This window comes from Phyllostomus hastatus, unplaced genomic scaffold (assembly GCF_019186645.2).
Source record: "Phyllostomus hastatus isolate PE091 unplaced genomic scaffold, TTU_PhHast_1.1 phas_contig_29, whole genome shotgun sequence".
In the NCBI taxonomy this organism is placed as follows: domain Eukaryota; kingdom Metazoa; phylum Chordata; class Mammalia; order Chiroptera; family Phyllostomidae; genus Phyllostomus; species Phyllostomus hastatus.
The window spans coordinates 40,426,413-40,443,490 of record NW_025333835.1 but is presented as its reverse complement, the minus strand read 5'-3'; the positions used below and the strand labels follow the sequence as shown (position 1 = coordinate 40,443,490).

The following is a 17,078-nucleotide window of genomic DNA, read 5'->3' as shown; positions in this document are numbered from 1 at the left end:
AGTACAGAGAAGCATAGTTGCAAATGGCCCCTCGCTCATTTCACCAATCCATTAGCAAATCCCAAGTCAGCTGCTCTCCAACAGAATGTAACTACTTCTCGCCATTTCCAGTTACCGGCATAATGAAGCGCATCATGAACGCACCTGAAGGCTATCATAGCTTCACAGCAGCTCTCTGCAGCTCCTAGCCCCCCACGCCCCTGAAAGTCTGTTCTCCGTGCAGGGACGCTGGAGAGCCTGTTCAAGATCGAGTCATACCTCCAGTGTAAACAGGCCCGTGGAACGCCCACTTTCTCATCCTGGATATCGTGCAAAATGAGATAAACGGGTGCGGGGGAGAGCTGCACTTTCAGCAAAACAATTCCAAGGAACTGCAGGAGGGCTGCTAAGACCAGCTGCGAATCCAAAAGGAGAGGGGGAAGCAAACAGTGAGAAAGGCCCAACGGCAAGAGATCCCAGAACATGCCAACGAAGCGCGTTCTGTGCGCGTGGGCGCACCCTGAAGGGACAGCCGGCACCCTCCGCCTATCAGGAGGACCTTGGAATCGAGAGCAGCTGCAGTGGGGAGACAGCAGAGGCCCCCCGGGGGGAAGACGGGTAAAGGAGGGGCCACGATGAGCGAGCACAGCAGACAGCCCTGGGCAGCCCATCTCGGGGAACTCAGCAACCACGGGCTCTCGGAAGGTGAGGGGCTCACCCTGCCGGGCCAAAGAGACACCCCTTTCGTTGTAGCAAAGGAAGTGGGCAGAGGGGCAGCAGGACTGGCAGCAGACGACCTCCCGGGCACGGTTTGGTTTGGAGGAGCAGAGAGGGCAGGGCTATACGGAAGAAAGGCCATTCTGGCAGGAGGCAGAATGTCTGTGGAGACAGTGAAGCAGAGAGCATTGCGACGGTTAACTGCAGAGGCCACCGTGTGCCCAGCCCGCCCCCCACACCCCCCAGGGGACGAGGAAAGGCTCCTGCACGTCTTTCTGTGAGGAGGAGTACTTTTACACGGTGCAGCATCAATTCAGAGATACGTAATTTTTAAAGTAAAACAACACAAGCACCAAAACTTACCTGATGAACATGCATCAGAACAGCCGGAGAATATGTGACCATTCCGAGCAAACATTATGGTACGAATATCCACAGTTTAACTCAGTCGCCCCATTGAGGGTAATCACTAAGCAGAACAAGCACTCAGCAAAGAGAGTGAGATGAGACATGGAGGCGTTGAAATGGTGAGTGGTCCCAACTCCAGAAAAATAAGCACAACGCAGTAAAAACTCTCATTGCCCTGGCCATTATGGCTCGGGTGGAGCATCGTCCCATAACCGAAAGGTTACAGGTTCAATTCCCGGTCAGGGCACATGCCTAGGCTGTGGGTTCGAGCCCTGGTCTAGCACACACAGTCCCGTCTGGGAGTGTTCAGTCCCCGGTCCTGGTGCGCAGAGTCGCTGGTCTGGATGTACTTGGGAGGCAACCAATCGATGCTTGTCTCTCCCACTTCCTCTCCAAAAGCGATGAAAAAGTATCCTTGAGAAAGGGTTAAAAATGAAACAAACTCATAGGAGTGAAGATGAAATGAGAAGACACACGGTGAGAAGAATATGGGAAAAAATGAGGACCCAACAAGATGAAATGGCAAGAGCGTTTAAAAAGACCAGAGGGAAACAACGGTCACTACAGCTGGCCGGCAGAGGGAGTGCAGCCTACACATAACCGTGTCATGGAAGCAGAAAACCGAGAGAATAGAGCAATCCAGATTAAATTGAAGAAAACTTCGCTAAAAAGATAAATGTATTCAAAAGGTCCAGCAGGTGCCCGGGCGAACAGGGTGGGAACGGCCAGCAGGGAGACGTGCCCAGGCGTGCGTGACACGGGCGAAGGAAAGGGCCCCTCGGGCGGGCGGCCCGAAACCAAACTGCTGGCCCGAGCTTCCACAGCAATGTCCAGGGCCCAGAGAGGATGGAGTGCGAAGTAAGAGACACAGACAGTCCGTGAACCAAGGGCTGTTTTATCTGGCCAAGCCGTCCTCCAAGAACAAAGGTGCAAGAGCTTTGAACAGAGAAGAAATCAGGGGAAAGTGTTCCCAGGAGCCCCGCAAGCGAACTCCTACGGAGGGACCTGCCGAGAGCAGTCTGGAGACGCCACGGCCAAGGAGACGGCGCGCGCCGAGCGTGTTTATGCGGAAGGCAAAGCAAAACGCGGAGTTCACTGCCGGCGGAGAACGGATGCCCACGAGGAAGAAGGGCTGCGCTAACAGACACTGGGGCATGAAGCAGTCCACCGGTTCTCCCCCAGTTGCAGCAGGAAGCATCGCCCACCAGGAGTCCAAGGCAAACACCGGGCAGAGCTGCATGAGCGAGCTCTGAGTGGCAGAGGAGAAGGAAAGGAGGGAGGGACACGCCAGCATCCTTCCCTGCAGGGAACCGGTAGGTGCTGCCCAAAGGAAGAGGCCTAACTTAGCAGAACTATAAAAACAACCAAGAAGGAAAATAGGAGCTTTCTTATATATCAAAGTAGTACACAAAGTAGTGGGGCAGGCCCAACAGCAAATTTTCTCAGCAGAACAATGCCAGAATTCAGACCACACACCTCTGTCATGTCGATAAATGTAAATATATTTAACTCACCTATTTAAAATCCTTAAAACTCATGCAGTCAGCCATTTTAGGTAGAGGAAGGAGGAGGAAGAGGAGGGCAGAGGAGGAGAAAAGAAACCAGTAATAAATTACAAAAGAATGAAAGTGGTAAAAATATTTTTTGATCACAATGCTAGAACACTAGAAATTAATGTCAAAAATAAAAGGAGTTTCATACCTAAAAATGCTTTAATTCACCAGCAACTCTTACAGAAGAAATATAAATAAAACCTTTATTCCACAGGCTGGCCCTTCACCCATAAAAGGCACCGCCTGGCTCCTGTCCTCAGAATTCTGGACATTACTCATAACACTAGAGTGACAGCTGCATCAAACAGAGTTAACGCAGCAGCTAGCTACCCCATACGATCCTGTTTGTACAGAAAAGTACAGAAAAGTTAATGCAAGTTCCAAACCACTACCCTGAAAATGAGCATAAAGGAAGCCGTTTACCTAAAAGTGTACTAGCAACCCTGAACCAAGTATTTTCTAAGCATCATCTTATTTGTCACAATTCTATGAGATATGTGCTTTTTTAAAATTAGAACCCATTACGTTTGCTTTTAAACTACAAAAATATTTTAATGTACTTGACATTGCACTGTCAAGACTCATAACTGGTTCATGTATAACACTGGGTGTGAATCGTTCCTATCAAACTGAGTCATTTAACTCAAGGTATGTTTGTGTGGGTGCCTTTTATGAAATAGTTTAAGATCTCTTGGGTTTTAATATGAACCTTGTTCAAAATACATTTTGTATTTAACTTTATAAAATAATATGTTTATAAAATAATATATACTATGTGGGGTACATATTTATGCATAAACATAAATATTACACGTGACTACATTTTCTAGAATAGCAGCAGCAGTGTCACCAAACTGAAGAAAACTCCACATACAGGTGCTCCTTCTCTTACAATGGGGTCACACCCCAGTAAACCCACTGTGGACTGAAAGTGTCAGAAGCCAGATATGCATCTCCTACCCTAGCCTACTGAACACCGCAGCCTGGCCTGGCCTCCCCTGGACGTGCTCAGGACACACATTCATCAGCTGCACGCGGGCACCGTCAGCATCTGTTCTCACTCCGATCGCACAGACAGGGAAAGCGAAGCATAACGGGCGAGGGTGATTGAGACCACACAGCAGAAATGAGTGGCATACTCCAAAGACGACATGCAAATGGCCAACAAGTATGTGAACAGATGCTCAGCATCAGCTTTAGGAAAATGCAAATCAAAACCACAATAAGGTATCACTTCACACTCTTAAGAATGGCTTCTATCAAAAAAAAAGAAGAAAACGGAAAACTCCACCTCCACATGTTGGCAAGGATGGGAAATACTGGAACCCTTTCAGTACTGCTGGTGGGAATCATTACAAAAAGTCAGTGTAGTGGCTCCTGGGAAACTACAAAGCCAGAAGTGCGGCGTGGTGCAGCAATCCCACTCCCACATATGTACCCGGGAGAATTTAAAGGACAGCCTTGCATAGGCAGGTATTTGTACACTCGTGTTCAGGGTAGCGTTATTCGTGACAGACAAAAGATGGAAGTATGTCCATCAGAGAATTGTATACACACAGACAAATCATACACATACAGTGGAACACTGTTCAGCCTTAAAAAGGAAGGAGTCCCGACACGTCCTACAGCATGGATGAACCTTGAGGACATCACACTGAGTGAAATAAGCCAGCCACAAAAAGAAATTCCGTGTCACTCCCCTTCTAAGACCTGTGTAGAATAGTCACTTCACAGACACAGAAGGCGAAGTGCAGGCTGCCAGGGCCTGGGAGGGGGCAAGGCAAACGTTCACTGGGAATGGAGTTTGGTAGGCGTGGAGTTCGGTTTTTCCAGACGAAAGCCCTGGAGCCTGGATGCACAGCGATGTGAATATACTTAACACTACTGACCGGTACCCTTAAACATCAATACAATGAATTTCACGTGTATTTTACCACAATTAAAAATAAAAATAAATGGCAAAGCTAGCCTCAAATCAGGGCTAATTCTAAATTCCATACTCTTTTCACTGTGACCTCATTCCTTGGCGACATTCATTCACTCAGCAACTATGTGAGTGCCTGCCTACGAGCCAGACACAGGGCCAGAGATGTATCAGTTAGTAACACAGACACAGGTCCCGCGTAGCTTGAGTTCCAGCCAACATAACTGCTATATCAGGAGGACACTTGAATCACCCTGTGTTCAAGGGAACTCTGCCAACTGTCCAATATTGCTTCAGGGCCAGTGTGCTCCTCCCAGAAACTACTAGAAGGACTCACAGGGCCGAAGAGCCGCCTCAGCGGCACCCTCGCACAACCATCTCTTGCTCTCTGCTTGCCTCCGGAGGAGTGGAATCCCCCACTGTCTTCCCCAACGATCCTACTATACGCCCCAAACTAATAAATCACCATGTTCCATGACGCACTAATCTAAGCATATTTTTTCTTTATTCATTATACACCTACTATCATTTCACATTGCTGATTTTTAAAAAGGTAAAAGGAGCTAACAATATGGAAAGCCTTTAGAGTTTAACTAAGGATCTCCACATTATTATTTAGCTGAATTGAGTATGATTATTACTCACATTTACTAAACCTCTGATTCAAACCCAGACAAGTCAAAGAATACCTTTCGGTTTCAACGATGCAGGCTTCCTCTCTAGTCCCCAAATTTAAAGACCTACCAACCCATTCTCACTCCAGGACGATGCTTAATTTCCATACTTGTGACTCAACCATTTTACTCTTGTAAAACTATTCATTCAGAAATAGTCCTAGTGTATAATCTAAGCCCTCCTCTCAAATACAAAGAAACTCCTATTTAAAAGAAATCTTTAAAGGAAAAAGACATTTTCAAAGACATCTATTCTATTAAGTTAATTTAAGCATCTTTTTTTCAAGAATTAAGCTCTGAAGTTTTCCTTAAAAAAGTCAGTGTGACATTCACAAAGGCATTGTTCCAATTACATTCGGCAGCCCACGAGATTTAACCTTATTTTAACAGCCACGTTTTGTGTTTTGCGGCGTCTCTGAGTCCCCAGCCAGAGCCGAGGGCCCGCGCACACACACAGGCGACGACGGAGCTCCTGACGGAGCGCCCCCACAGCTTAGAGAGGGTGCGTCGGGAGCATGTCCGTCTCCCCGAGCACGCACCGCAGCTGGAGGGTGGAAAGGACCGTGGTGCCAGCGGCTGCTCCGCGCAGAGGGCCTGCTCTACTGCGGCGTTCTCATGGCCAGTGACGCCTGTCGTGCTGACTGCACGCGCTTCAAGCCTCAGTCAGACACTTCAGAGACGACACCGTAGAAATGCCCCCCGAAGAGCAATGACCAGAGTTACTGTCACTCCCCGGCAACCAGTTAGGAGCAAGATTCTTGTCAAATTGTGAAAAGCAGGAAAAAAGTGAATGATCAGTTTGCCTTAGGAAAAAAAACCTACCATGAACCTTTCATAATTAAAAGTGTAGTTATCTCCTTTTTAAAATGTTTTATTATGTTATAGATGCATTTTTACTGCATTTAAAATTTTATCCATGATTACTCTTAAATGCCTATTTTTGCATGGCATTCAAATATAATACATATTATTTTAATGGCCATACTCTTTTATTAAATAAATATTCAGCACCTCATTGAAAAAACAAAAAAGAGTACCACAGATTAAGTTTCGCAAGAAAAATACTGTTTTCAATTTAAAATGATGTACCTAATTTGAAATGAAAACTTTGCAATAAGGGCAGTAAGGCTTGCTTCTTTTAAAAACTAGCACACTTACATGCTTATAGCATGTTGTCACATGAAAAAGTCTAGCTCTCAGAACATGTATATTACTGTATATGCCTTAGTTATCTTGCAAAAATAGGGCACTGCCATTCAAGGTCCTTACAACAACATCTAACAGAAAACTCTTTCTGTGACTTCAACTTGAATAGCGTAGGATAAGCAGCTACCCTAATGTTATTAAATAGGTTAGGAGTCACAGATCATTTTCTATTTAGAAATATATGACATAAATATATATGCAGTATGTGTAATGTATACTATATATGCGTATGTGTGTTCTAATATATAGAATAAAGAGTATGTATAGAAAAAGTCTGAAAGATAAATTCAAAATTAACTGATTACAACAGGATGAGATAATATCTATAATTTAAATTTTCTATTGTTACTCATCTTTTCACGCTTGTCTAAAAGAAACACTGAAAGTTTTAAGTGTCACTGAACTGGTTTCAACAAAACTTTCTCCTTAGATGGTATATACCTTTCAAGTTCTACGAAGGAAGAATAACTTTGAAGTTCCTGCCGGTTTTTCTAAAATTATCAGCAGGTCCTGGTATCTGGTAAACCCGTTCTGAACAACAGGATCTCAACCGTGTGCTCATTTTCACGCACATCAGCACGCAGACGCCGAGAAGCCGACTGCGTGCGGACTGACCTTCATCATACATCTCCTCGATGAGGTAGGCCTCCGCGCGGTCCTTCAGGGCGTTCCCGTTGTCGGGCTCCGCCTGCAGAACCTCCGAGCACACCCGAATGGCCTCCACAGGCTTCGCGTCCTGGAAGCAGACGTGGGGAAGCGGTTTCTGGTCTCTGTGCCACGTGCTAAGTCTTTACGTTTCCAGCAAGAATGGAAATGATTTCTGGGAAGGGGTCACCCGTTACCTTCGAGAAGCAGTGGCAGATCCTTTCTTTTGAGCGAACTGTGTATTCTGGAACTCCAGGCTCCAGCTTCATGACGGATTCGTATTTGCTGGCCGCGTCTGTGTATCTGTAAGAGGAATAAATCAGGGTGAGCGACAAATTCTACTTCCAGAGCCGGAGGGAAATCCCTCTGTTCGTTGCTTTATGTTGCTTAAGCAGTTTACCTGAATGAGCATGTGCTTCCAAATGCTGCTTTTACCTTACTACAGCAGCAAGAAACATACCGTCTGCAATTAAGAGTTAGGAGACAAAACACATGACCACCGAAAAGGAGAAATCAGAGCATACCTGTGAGTATCAAACCACCTGATGATTCCTTTACAGAAAAATGCTCGTGATTTTGACACTGAGCAGAACTCATTCAAGTCTGACTTCCACGGAGCACGTTCAGCAGAGCAGAAATAAAGTTTCACGTTCTGGTCACTCTAACTTCCATGAAATAACGGAGCCCATCACATACATGCTATTTTATATAATGAATGGTAGTGTTCACCACTAAGTACAATGTACTTCCTTGCAGAAGGAACGTGTTTAAATTCTTATCTATAGAAGCTTTTAGGAACAACAAAAAAGCTATTTCAGCATTTTAAAAACGATTGCAAAGTAATAGCCGTGTTAGACACTAAGTTACTTCCCTCAGTAACACCAAACTAAAAGGCAGCATTTAAACTGAAGACTGCAATACTCTGGGAACAGTATGCTACGTTATCTGATGTATGTTCCACGAAGGTGGAACAACTGCAGGAAACTGCACAGAGTATGTGAGACCTTGCTTTACTTCTTGCAACCGCATGTGATACGACAATTAGCTCAAATTAAAGTTCAACTAGAAAAATACTGGATTAAAAAAAGGCTCACTTCTGGGAAGGTGGGATAAATGTACTTTCCCCAACTTGTCTATCTAGGCACAAACAAATATCCTAGACATTAAATACTTTCTAAAAAGCGGGAAGACTCGGAAAGGGCAAGAGGGCAGACCAGCCAGAGCCCCGGACCCGCGGGAAACCGGGGCGGTGAGCTCCCTGGTTCGCTTCTGCCTCCTGTGCCCCAGACTCAGCGCGGAGGGAGCCAGCGACCCAGAGTCGCCCGTGGGCACAAACACACACACGTGCACACAACCCCAAACAAACAAAAAGCAGAAGCCTGCTGTCCCAAGCCAAAAGACATGGAAAGAGCAGCTTATTAGCAAGACAGAAACTTTATTTTGAATCCTCGACCGAGGACAAGCTTACTGATTTCAGAGAGGGCAGGGAGGGAGAGAGAGAGGGAAGGACACACTGAAGTGGAAAACACCGATCGGGTGCCTCCCAGCCGACCCGGGACAGAACCCACAACACCTTTCCGTCTGCAGGGTGACGTTCTCCAGCTGAGCCTGACCGGCCACAGCAGGACAGAAAGCCTTGGACAATGATGGCTCAACGCCAGCCAGACTCAGGAGGAAACTATGGCCCCGCGCCAACCACCGTGCGGGCCCACCCCCAGAGCCCGGACTCCGCCCCTGGTTAGGCCACAGTGACCATGTGGCCATGGGGAGCCAGGGCCTCCCCGCCCCCACCCCTCCCACCCCGCCAGCTGGAAACGAGCCCCCGAACTCTCGCCTGCACCTGGCGGCACCAGGGAGCCTCTGGCACCTGGAGCACTGCTGAAGGCCGAGGGGGACACTTGTACCCCCACCTGCCCCATGCCATTTTGCTGGAGCAATGTCCAAAAAACCCCCTTTTAGATTTTCATATAAAAACATTCTTATAAAATGAAAATGGCCAGGGTTCCATTAAAACCCACTCATCGTATCAGGAACAGATCTCAAACGGAGTGAGGCGAATTCCAGCACCGAGAGGGCAGACATGTCACGACACCTGATGACAACTTTACAGCGGCCGAGAGAAAAGCAGCAATGACAAACACGCTAAAAGCGAACAAACAAAAATGCCTCAACAAAGACACAAACTCTCAAAAAGGAAACAGAAGACACAGAAGAACAACCAAACGGAATTTTCAGAACTGAAAAACAGGAAAACCAAAATCAACAAGCTCCCTGCTTGTGCTCAGCCCCTGGCTGAAGGACTCAGGAAGCAATCCGTGCACTGCAACCAGGACCAAACCGTGACAGAGAAGATAAACTGACAAAAATGAGCGAGCCCAGGAACCTGTGGGGCTGAAACAAAGATTCAACATTTGTGTCAGTCAGGGTCTAAGCAGCAAAGGACAGAGAGCAAAGGGCTGGAAAAGGACTCCGAAATCTATTAGCTGGGAACCTCCCAAGTTTGGCAAGATATAAACCTACATATTCTAGAAACTAAGTAACTCCCAAAAGGATAAACATAAGGAAATGCACACGGAGACACATCATAATTAAACTTACAAATGCTAAAGACAAGGAAAACAATTCCTGTAAGTAGTCAGAGGAAAATGATACCTATTTTTAGGAGGAAAAAACAGTTAAAATGACAGTGGATTTCTCTGTAGGAATCACAGAGGCCAGAAAGAGGTACCTATTTTCCAGGTACTACAACAAAAGAACTGTTAGCTCAGAACCCCACACAGTGGCGGGATCTCTGTACACTCTTAGCGTCTCTCTCGCTCTACAGACCACACCCCCTTTTACTAATCAATCAGTGTGCATGTCTGTCTCCCTCACGACACTGGAAGCTTCTGAAAACCCAAAACTACAGTCACATGCATGCACTTCTGCAACCCCAGCGCACAGCCGGTACCTGATAAAGGAGATGCTCAATGCGCATTTGGTGAACTAGGAATAAACCTGGTAAGAAGACTATGCGGTTACTATCACCTATACTCTGGCTGACTTTTACAAAGTACAGTTGTGGTCGTTCTGTTAAGTGCTATCCACGATACGCCATCCTCCATTGCTAAGGAGCAGAAGAGCAGGCAGCCGATGAGGGAAGGCTCGATGGCCTAGACAAGCGTGCTCTTACCTGCCCTCTCTGATGAGCTCTTCAGCTGACTCGATCAGCTTATTGAGTTTCTTCACTTGTTTGTAGTGCGCAAAACACCTCTTATGATCCTGGTCAAGTTTAAGACACTCACGAACTTCACTGCTCATGCATTTAAAGAGGAAAATATTCCAAGTCAAAAAAAAAATCAATGAGTACTCTTCCATATTAAATACAGAAAACACAATAAAAAGTATATTTTTTGTCTGTAACGATTAAAACATACGGGCTTAATAATTTACCATATATTTTTATATTTGGTATTATACCAGGCCCACACTTACTAGTTCAAATTAAAATGATTTAAGTAGTTATACATTAAATGCTTCATGTCGCTTCTACAAATATGATACCCACCTTTATTTTAATACACATAATTCATGAAAATAAACTGTGGAAGTAGAATAACTTAAAATGTATAAATAGACGATAGGATATAAACATAAAATATATAGATAATAAAAAAACAAAAACAGTCTTAACCATGATTTTATTACTTTAAAATTAAAAAGAAACGGGATGATTATCTCAGTGCCACAGTAAAAAGGTGAGGAGACGGGTGTCACTAGAACTGACCTGAGTGACAGCTCGTGGTCTCCCAGTTGATAGTACAGGGTGCTGATTTTATAAAAAGCCTCGGTATTGTCATTCTTCAGTTTTGACGCAGCTTTTAAGTCACTTATCGCTTTCCTAGGTTCCCCTTCTTTTATGAAACACTCGGCTCGAAGCTCCCGCAGCTCGGCATCCCAAACACAGACCTTGGGAAACAACAGAACGAGACTTTAAGAAAGAGACAGTAAATTATGCACGTTTATACTTGCATCTCACATATTTTACCTGCTTATTTATCAACATAAAATATCCTCAATTAGTGTGGTAACTTCTATATGGTCAATAGCATTTAAAAAGATATGATAGATGTGCAAAAATAATTAGATGTAATAAAATAATTTCTCCAAGAATACTATAAATTCTTAAGGGGGAAGGGATATATATTCCAACAAAACCCTTTCCTACCCCCTTCAATTACATAACTGTAAAACTGTAAAAATAAGGGCACATGGCATTTACTGTCAGAAGGCTGTTCTCGGTGAAGCATCTTTGAGTTTGAAGAGAATATTCTGTAATCAGATTTTTGTACTTAGTCAACAATTCTAATTTCTACTGTCAAAAAATAAAATCTTGGTTCTAAATTTGCAAAGTATTTTTACTCTACTAATAACTAAATAAAATTCTCTTTTGTAAAAGTCATCTCCTTGAAATTAAACCCTCCTATCACAAAAAGAAAAAAGAGGAAAACAGTGTGACAAGGTTGAGGCTTCATCATCTCTGTTTCATTGAAAAGTTTACAATGTTTAGTAAGTACACAGGTATTCCTCAAAACGTAAGCCAAGAGGCTCACCAATGAGGCTGTTCTGGAGTCATATCAACTTCTCGCGTATATTAAGAGATCAAAATCAACACTGGACATTAAGTTAAATATGATGAACAATAAGCTAGGTCAAAATGAATAGTCTAAATGCTGGAAGATAAAAATTATAACTCTTATTTTTCCTTGAAACATTTACAAAATAATTTAGTAAAACGTGAATTCCACTGGGTCTCATAATAATTTCCTCTGAAAATTATCGAAGTGCCCATTCTACATACACCACGAGTTTGCTGCCAAGGTTAAATGAAACTGTATGTCAGAGCGCTATGAGAATGATGAATAAACTGAATTACGACTGCTTTCACTGGAAGGGCAGTCGACTCCCTTCCGAAGCCACCCGTCACTAAGTCCTTGGAGGCGAGGAGACCGCAGCCCGCTGCCCCAGCCCAGAACCGGCTGGGCCCGGCACTCCTCACCTGCCTTCCCCACTCCACACGTCCCACACTCTCACCACGCCTCTGTCCTCCCAGACGTTAGTTTTCCTTCTTCTTAACCAGCTTTCACCTTCTACCCCATTGTTGAACCTCTAGAGTTTTCTACACCCGCACCCCAAAATAATGTAAAGTCAAACAGAACTAAAGCAAGCAATGTGTAAAACTACGTAACTCCCATCCCACAGCACACTTATTCCATTTACTGAAAACCTCAGGTCCAAATTTTGTCCCATATAAACACCATCTTTCACTTCAGAGCTATATACACTAGGACCGGTCTGATGTTCAGCTGTCTAGGATTCCTGTGGTACATGACATATTGAAGTGTACAGTCATGCCTTACAGTAAAAAGCAGTACACGTTAAGCTTGTCAGCTGCAATATCAAATAAACTCACCTCTAAAATCTTATCAAGGAAGGTTATAGCAGCAATATAATCCGAGTTTTCAAAAGCATCAAGGGCATGTGCGCGCAAACGCTGCATCTCATCAGATTTTATAAGTTGGGATTGGGCTTCCTTTTCTTCATTTTCACTTGGATTAGATTTGAGCTATAAGAATAATAAATTAAACAGGGTTTTCAATCTCTTAGGTCTAACACCCGTAGTATACACAGCGATCTGACCAATCCCAATACTCAGGTTCACTGGGAGAAAAGGGTGGCGACACAGGCAACACTGGCTTGTCCGCTGACGCGCTCCTGCTGCCGCCTCAGCAGGAAGCAGCAGCAGGGGCACCTCCCACCAGCGTGGTGCGCAGGAGCGAGCGGCGCAGCTGCAGCCGAAGACCCAGCCCCACACTGACGGGAAAGGGACCGTGTTTAGGGATGTGAAAGAGTGGAGAAGAAGAAGTAAGGAGGACACACCTTTCTCACTTTCTCACGTGCAACTAGAGAAAATAACTTGAGCTTTATGTATTTTGCCTTCTAGTTAAATTTCTAAGTATTTTAAGTACAAAATAATTTTTTACCAAAATAATTAAAAGCACAGGAAAAATGAAAAAGAAGGTTTTCTTAGAGGTTATAAGACAGAAAAAGATTTGATGTCGGAGGGGCTACAATGTGATAAGGAAGAATTTACAGGGTAAAATAAGAGAGTAATACCATTATTTTAAAGACTTACGATATGGTTTTAACAGATGTATACTTTGTCTTTTTTAATAACATTATCTAGGTATAATTTATACACCAAAGATGCACTCATTTTGAGCGTGCGATTCTGTGATTTTTAACAAACTTACGCAGCCATCACCACAGTCTGACAGTCTCTGTCACCGCAGCGAGACCCTGCTGCGCCTGCTCACAGCCCACCCCCGCCCCGGCCTCCCGCACCGTGCCTCCCAACAGTGCCCCCTCCAGGTGGAAAACCTTAAGCGTAATGGCTCAGAAAATTGAGTGCCTACATTAAAAAACTACTTTTTTTTTAACTTTTTTCTTTAAGATTACAGTTTATATGTAATAATTCCTGAAATCTAATATTCTTATTAAGATGGGAATTGTAGTTGATGGGTTTCAACTTTGGGTACGGTACAGACAATAGATTTTTTTCTAGAAATATCTCTCTTTCAATGGACCAGTCACACTGCTTCCCCTTTAAGTGGATTCGTGCTTCTAAAACACCCCATGTCCAGCTGGCAGGAGACGGCACTCCAAAGGAAACACCTTCACATTACCACCACTTGGCAGGGGCTCTACAGGTCCCCATTTGTTTTCAGGACACTCTGGGTATCCCATTTGTCCGTGTGACCCCTGGCTTTTGAAGGAACAGGCGACTCCAAGCAGTCCCAGGTAGGTGGGAAGAACCTGGTCACCTCGGCTTGCTCGCGGGGTGGCTGTCCCTGCGTGACTGACTTGCCCCGCGGAAGGCAGTTGCGTTAGGGCCATGGAATGCTTGTCTGTGACTGTCTCATCATCCTTGGGCTGGTCTTGAGTACTTCTGGCAGCTCGCAGTGGAAGGAGTGCAAACGTCTGTGGGCTGCACTCTGCTTTCCGTGCAAGGGGAAGTCTACCAGTAACTTGTTTTCTGCATGTACACTAGCGCCCCCTTTTGGACAGAGTGCTGCAGTGAGTTAGGGACTGCCTCTTGGGATGGAATGTGCATCTTCCTCTGAAAGGTGAGCCGTTGGTCTCTGCCACGTGGTGGTTCTTCATGTTGGAGGGTGAGGGAGGGGACCGCCCTCAGTCTTGAGGTCGAGGATGGCGGCTTGGCCTCACTCCACGCTCAGACAATGGGAATAGGAAAGTGGGGTGAGTGCAAGTCACCTAGGCCTCTCTGGGACTGGGAGGCAGCCAGGGAGGGAGGGAAGGGGTCTCTCTAAGGAGGTAAGAAAGGAATCTGTGAAACAAGCTAAGGACTGACGTACGACCCTGGGGAGCCTCAAAGAGGGTTATGTGAGATGAAGATTTCCGCCCTCACTACGAGGCCGCAGACTCCTCCCAGCTGCCCTCTTACATTCCGGGGCGTTCGTTCACACGTGGAGGCGGGACCTGCTGGTGTTTCCCTCCATCCTTGTTCCGTGTTCCTTGACCTCCCTTCTCTTCTTTACTGTTTTACATTTCTGACCCTTCCAGCCAAACCCCTAACCATGACAATAGTTTACTTCTTGTTTCTTACCATTTGCTGGGCTTTCAGATCAAAACCCTAATAGCCATGGGATGAGGGCTGGGGGAGAGAGGCAAGCCATTCGCTCATCTGCTCTAAATAAACCCCTGTTTCTGAGACCTCAAATGAAAACAGTGGATTGGTAGTTGTAGAGGGAAGACTTCTAAGATCGCCCAAATGATCCCCACCTCCTGGAATTCATGCCTTTGTGTGATCCCCTCCCCTTGGGTCTGGGAAGAAACTGTAACTCCTTTTAACAAACAGAATGTGACAGAGGTGAAAGGACGTCACTTCCTCAACTAGGTACACAACACCGTAACTTCCGTCTTGAGAGATCGGTATCTCCCCTCCTTCCCTTCCTCTCTCTCTCTGTGCCAGCCTTTGCCTTCTCACTTGTCCGCTCTACGGACTCAACCTGCCAGGCAGTGAGATGCTTCATGGAGAGGCCCACGTAAGAGGGAACCAAAGGGAGCCTCTGGCCAACAGCTCAAGGAAAAAACCTGAGGCCTCAGTCTAACAGCTCGAGAGGAGCTAAATCCGGCCAGCACCCAGGTGAGTTTGCAAGCAGTTCCTCCCCCGCCCAGCCTCCAGACTGCACTGCAGCCCTGTCTGACACCTTGACTGTGGCCTGTGGGAGATCTGGAGTGAAGGGTCCAGCTACACCTGCCCAGTTCCTGACCCCACGAACTGTAAGATCATAAATGCATGTTGCTGTAAGCTGCTAACTTTGGGCAATTTGTTACGCAGCAATAGATAACTAGTAAAATAGTTTTACCGTCTCTCAATGGCTAGGTTGTGAATATTTCCAAAGAGAGTTCATGTTATTAATACGTTAAAATAAAGTCTAAATGGAAAAAAACTAAGCCCGAATCCTGACTTTAACACTTATTATCTGTATATTATGGGCATTGTCTTGACCAACCAAAAAGGGGATAATACCACCTACACCCTGAGGAGTGGAGACGAGCTCAGCTGGCATCTCCAGCTTCTCACAGAAGACAAAACAGAGAATGTGCACTACACACACTGAGTTAGGGTTATGTATGTATTCCACAGACTGCACCTATCATCTACTAAAATGGTTCTTTGATGTCAGCCACTAAATATTAATTCACAAACTGTGACTCTTACATACACTAATCAAGTGATTTTTCCCCTTTTAGCTATAAAATTATTATTAAATATCTTCCACCTTCGATGATGTGGCTGAGCGGATTGAGTGCCAGCCTGTGAACCAAAAGGTCACAGGTTCGATTCCCAGTCAGGGCACATGCCTGGGTTGCGGGCCAGGTCCCCAGCCGGGGGCATGAAAGAGGCAACCAAACGATATATCTCTTACACATCAGTATTTCTCTCCCTCCCTTTCTCCCTCCCTCCCCTCTCTCTAAAACTGAATAAAAAATCTTTTTAAAAAAATGAATGTCTTCTTATAAAATACAAATCTAGTATGTTCACTCAAAATAACATGTTCACAGAACCAAATATAAATTGAACTTACCACTTTTTTAAAATCATCTTCTGCTTCATCAAGTTTTCCTTGTTTCAATAATAAGTGACCTCTCTGTAATCTTGCCTAGAAAAAAAAAAAGGATGTTCTGAGAACAATGCATTTCTAAATTTTCTTTAAACACACAGAATAAAATTATGCTAATACAGTATTAATGAAATCTTTATTTCCAATGCGTATTTGACTTGGCACTCTAAGAAAACTTCCTGGAATCAATGAATATGTATAGTTTTTGATAAAGTATATTTCCTTAAGAGTACTTTTTAATACACCCAAAAAACTTGAAAACATGTCCACACAAAATCTTGTGCATGAATGTTCAGACAAGAGCCAAAAAGCGGAAATAACCCAGATTCCATCAACTCAGAAACCAGTGAGCACACGTGACGTGTCCAGGCAGTGGGATCACTGTCCAGCCGTAAAACGGAATTAAGTGCTGGCACGTGCTGCAGCACGAACCTGGAAAACACTATGCTAAGTGAAAAAACACAAAAGGCCACATGTTTTATGGTGTCACTTACGTGAAATATACAAAACCCACAGAGACAGAAAAATAAGTGGCTGCCAGGGGCTAGAGAAGATACGGGAAGGACTGTTAACAAGTGCAGGGTTTCTTTTTGAGTAAAACATGTGCTGGAACTGGACAGTGGTGATGCTTGCAGGCCCGAGAATATATGGATGGTGACCAACTTAAGACGGCTCAACTTAGAATTTTTTGGCTCTGCAATGGTGCAAAAGTGATACGCATTATTAGAGACCACACTTTGACTTCTGAATTTTGATCTTTTCCCGGGACAGCAATACGTGGTGC

At 44.8% G+C, this 17,078-nt stretch overlaps 1 protein-coding gene across 1 annotated transcript in view; it reads right to left on the bottom strand.

The window, feature by feature from the left end:
• The window catches only part of DNAJC3 (DnaJ heat shock protein family (Hsp40) member C3), a 45,045-nt gene that overhangs the window by 6,626 nt on the left and 21,341 nt on the right, over positions 1 to 17,078 (bottom strand). Inside the window, exons 4-9 of the mRNA XM_045838952.1 lie at positions 16,259 to 16,333; positions 12,559 to 12,711; positions 10,873 to 11,054; positions 10,279 to 10,398; positions 7,304 to 7,409; positions 7,077 to 7,197 (exon numbers count right to left, since the gene is read on the bottom strand). Of these exons, the coding sequence (XP_045694908.1) occupies positions 7,077 to 7,197; positions 7,304 to 7,409; positions 10,279 to 10,398; positions 10,873 to 11,054; positions 12,559 to 12,711; positions 16,259 to 16,333 (757 nt within the window). The remainder of the gene's footprint in view (positions 1 to 7,076; positions 7,198 to 7,303; positions 7,410 to 10,278; positions 10,399 to 10,872; positions 11,055 to 12,558; positions 12,712 to 16,258; positions 16,334 to 17,078) is intronic.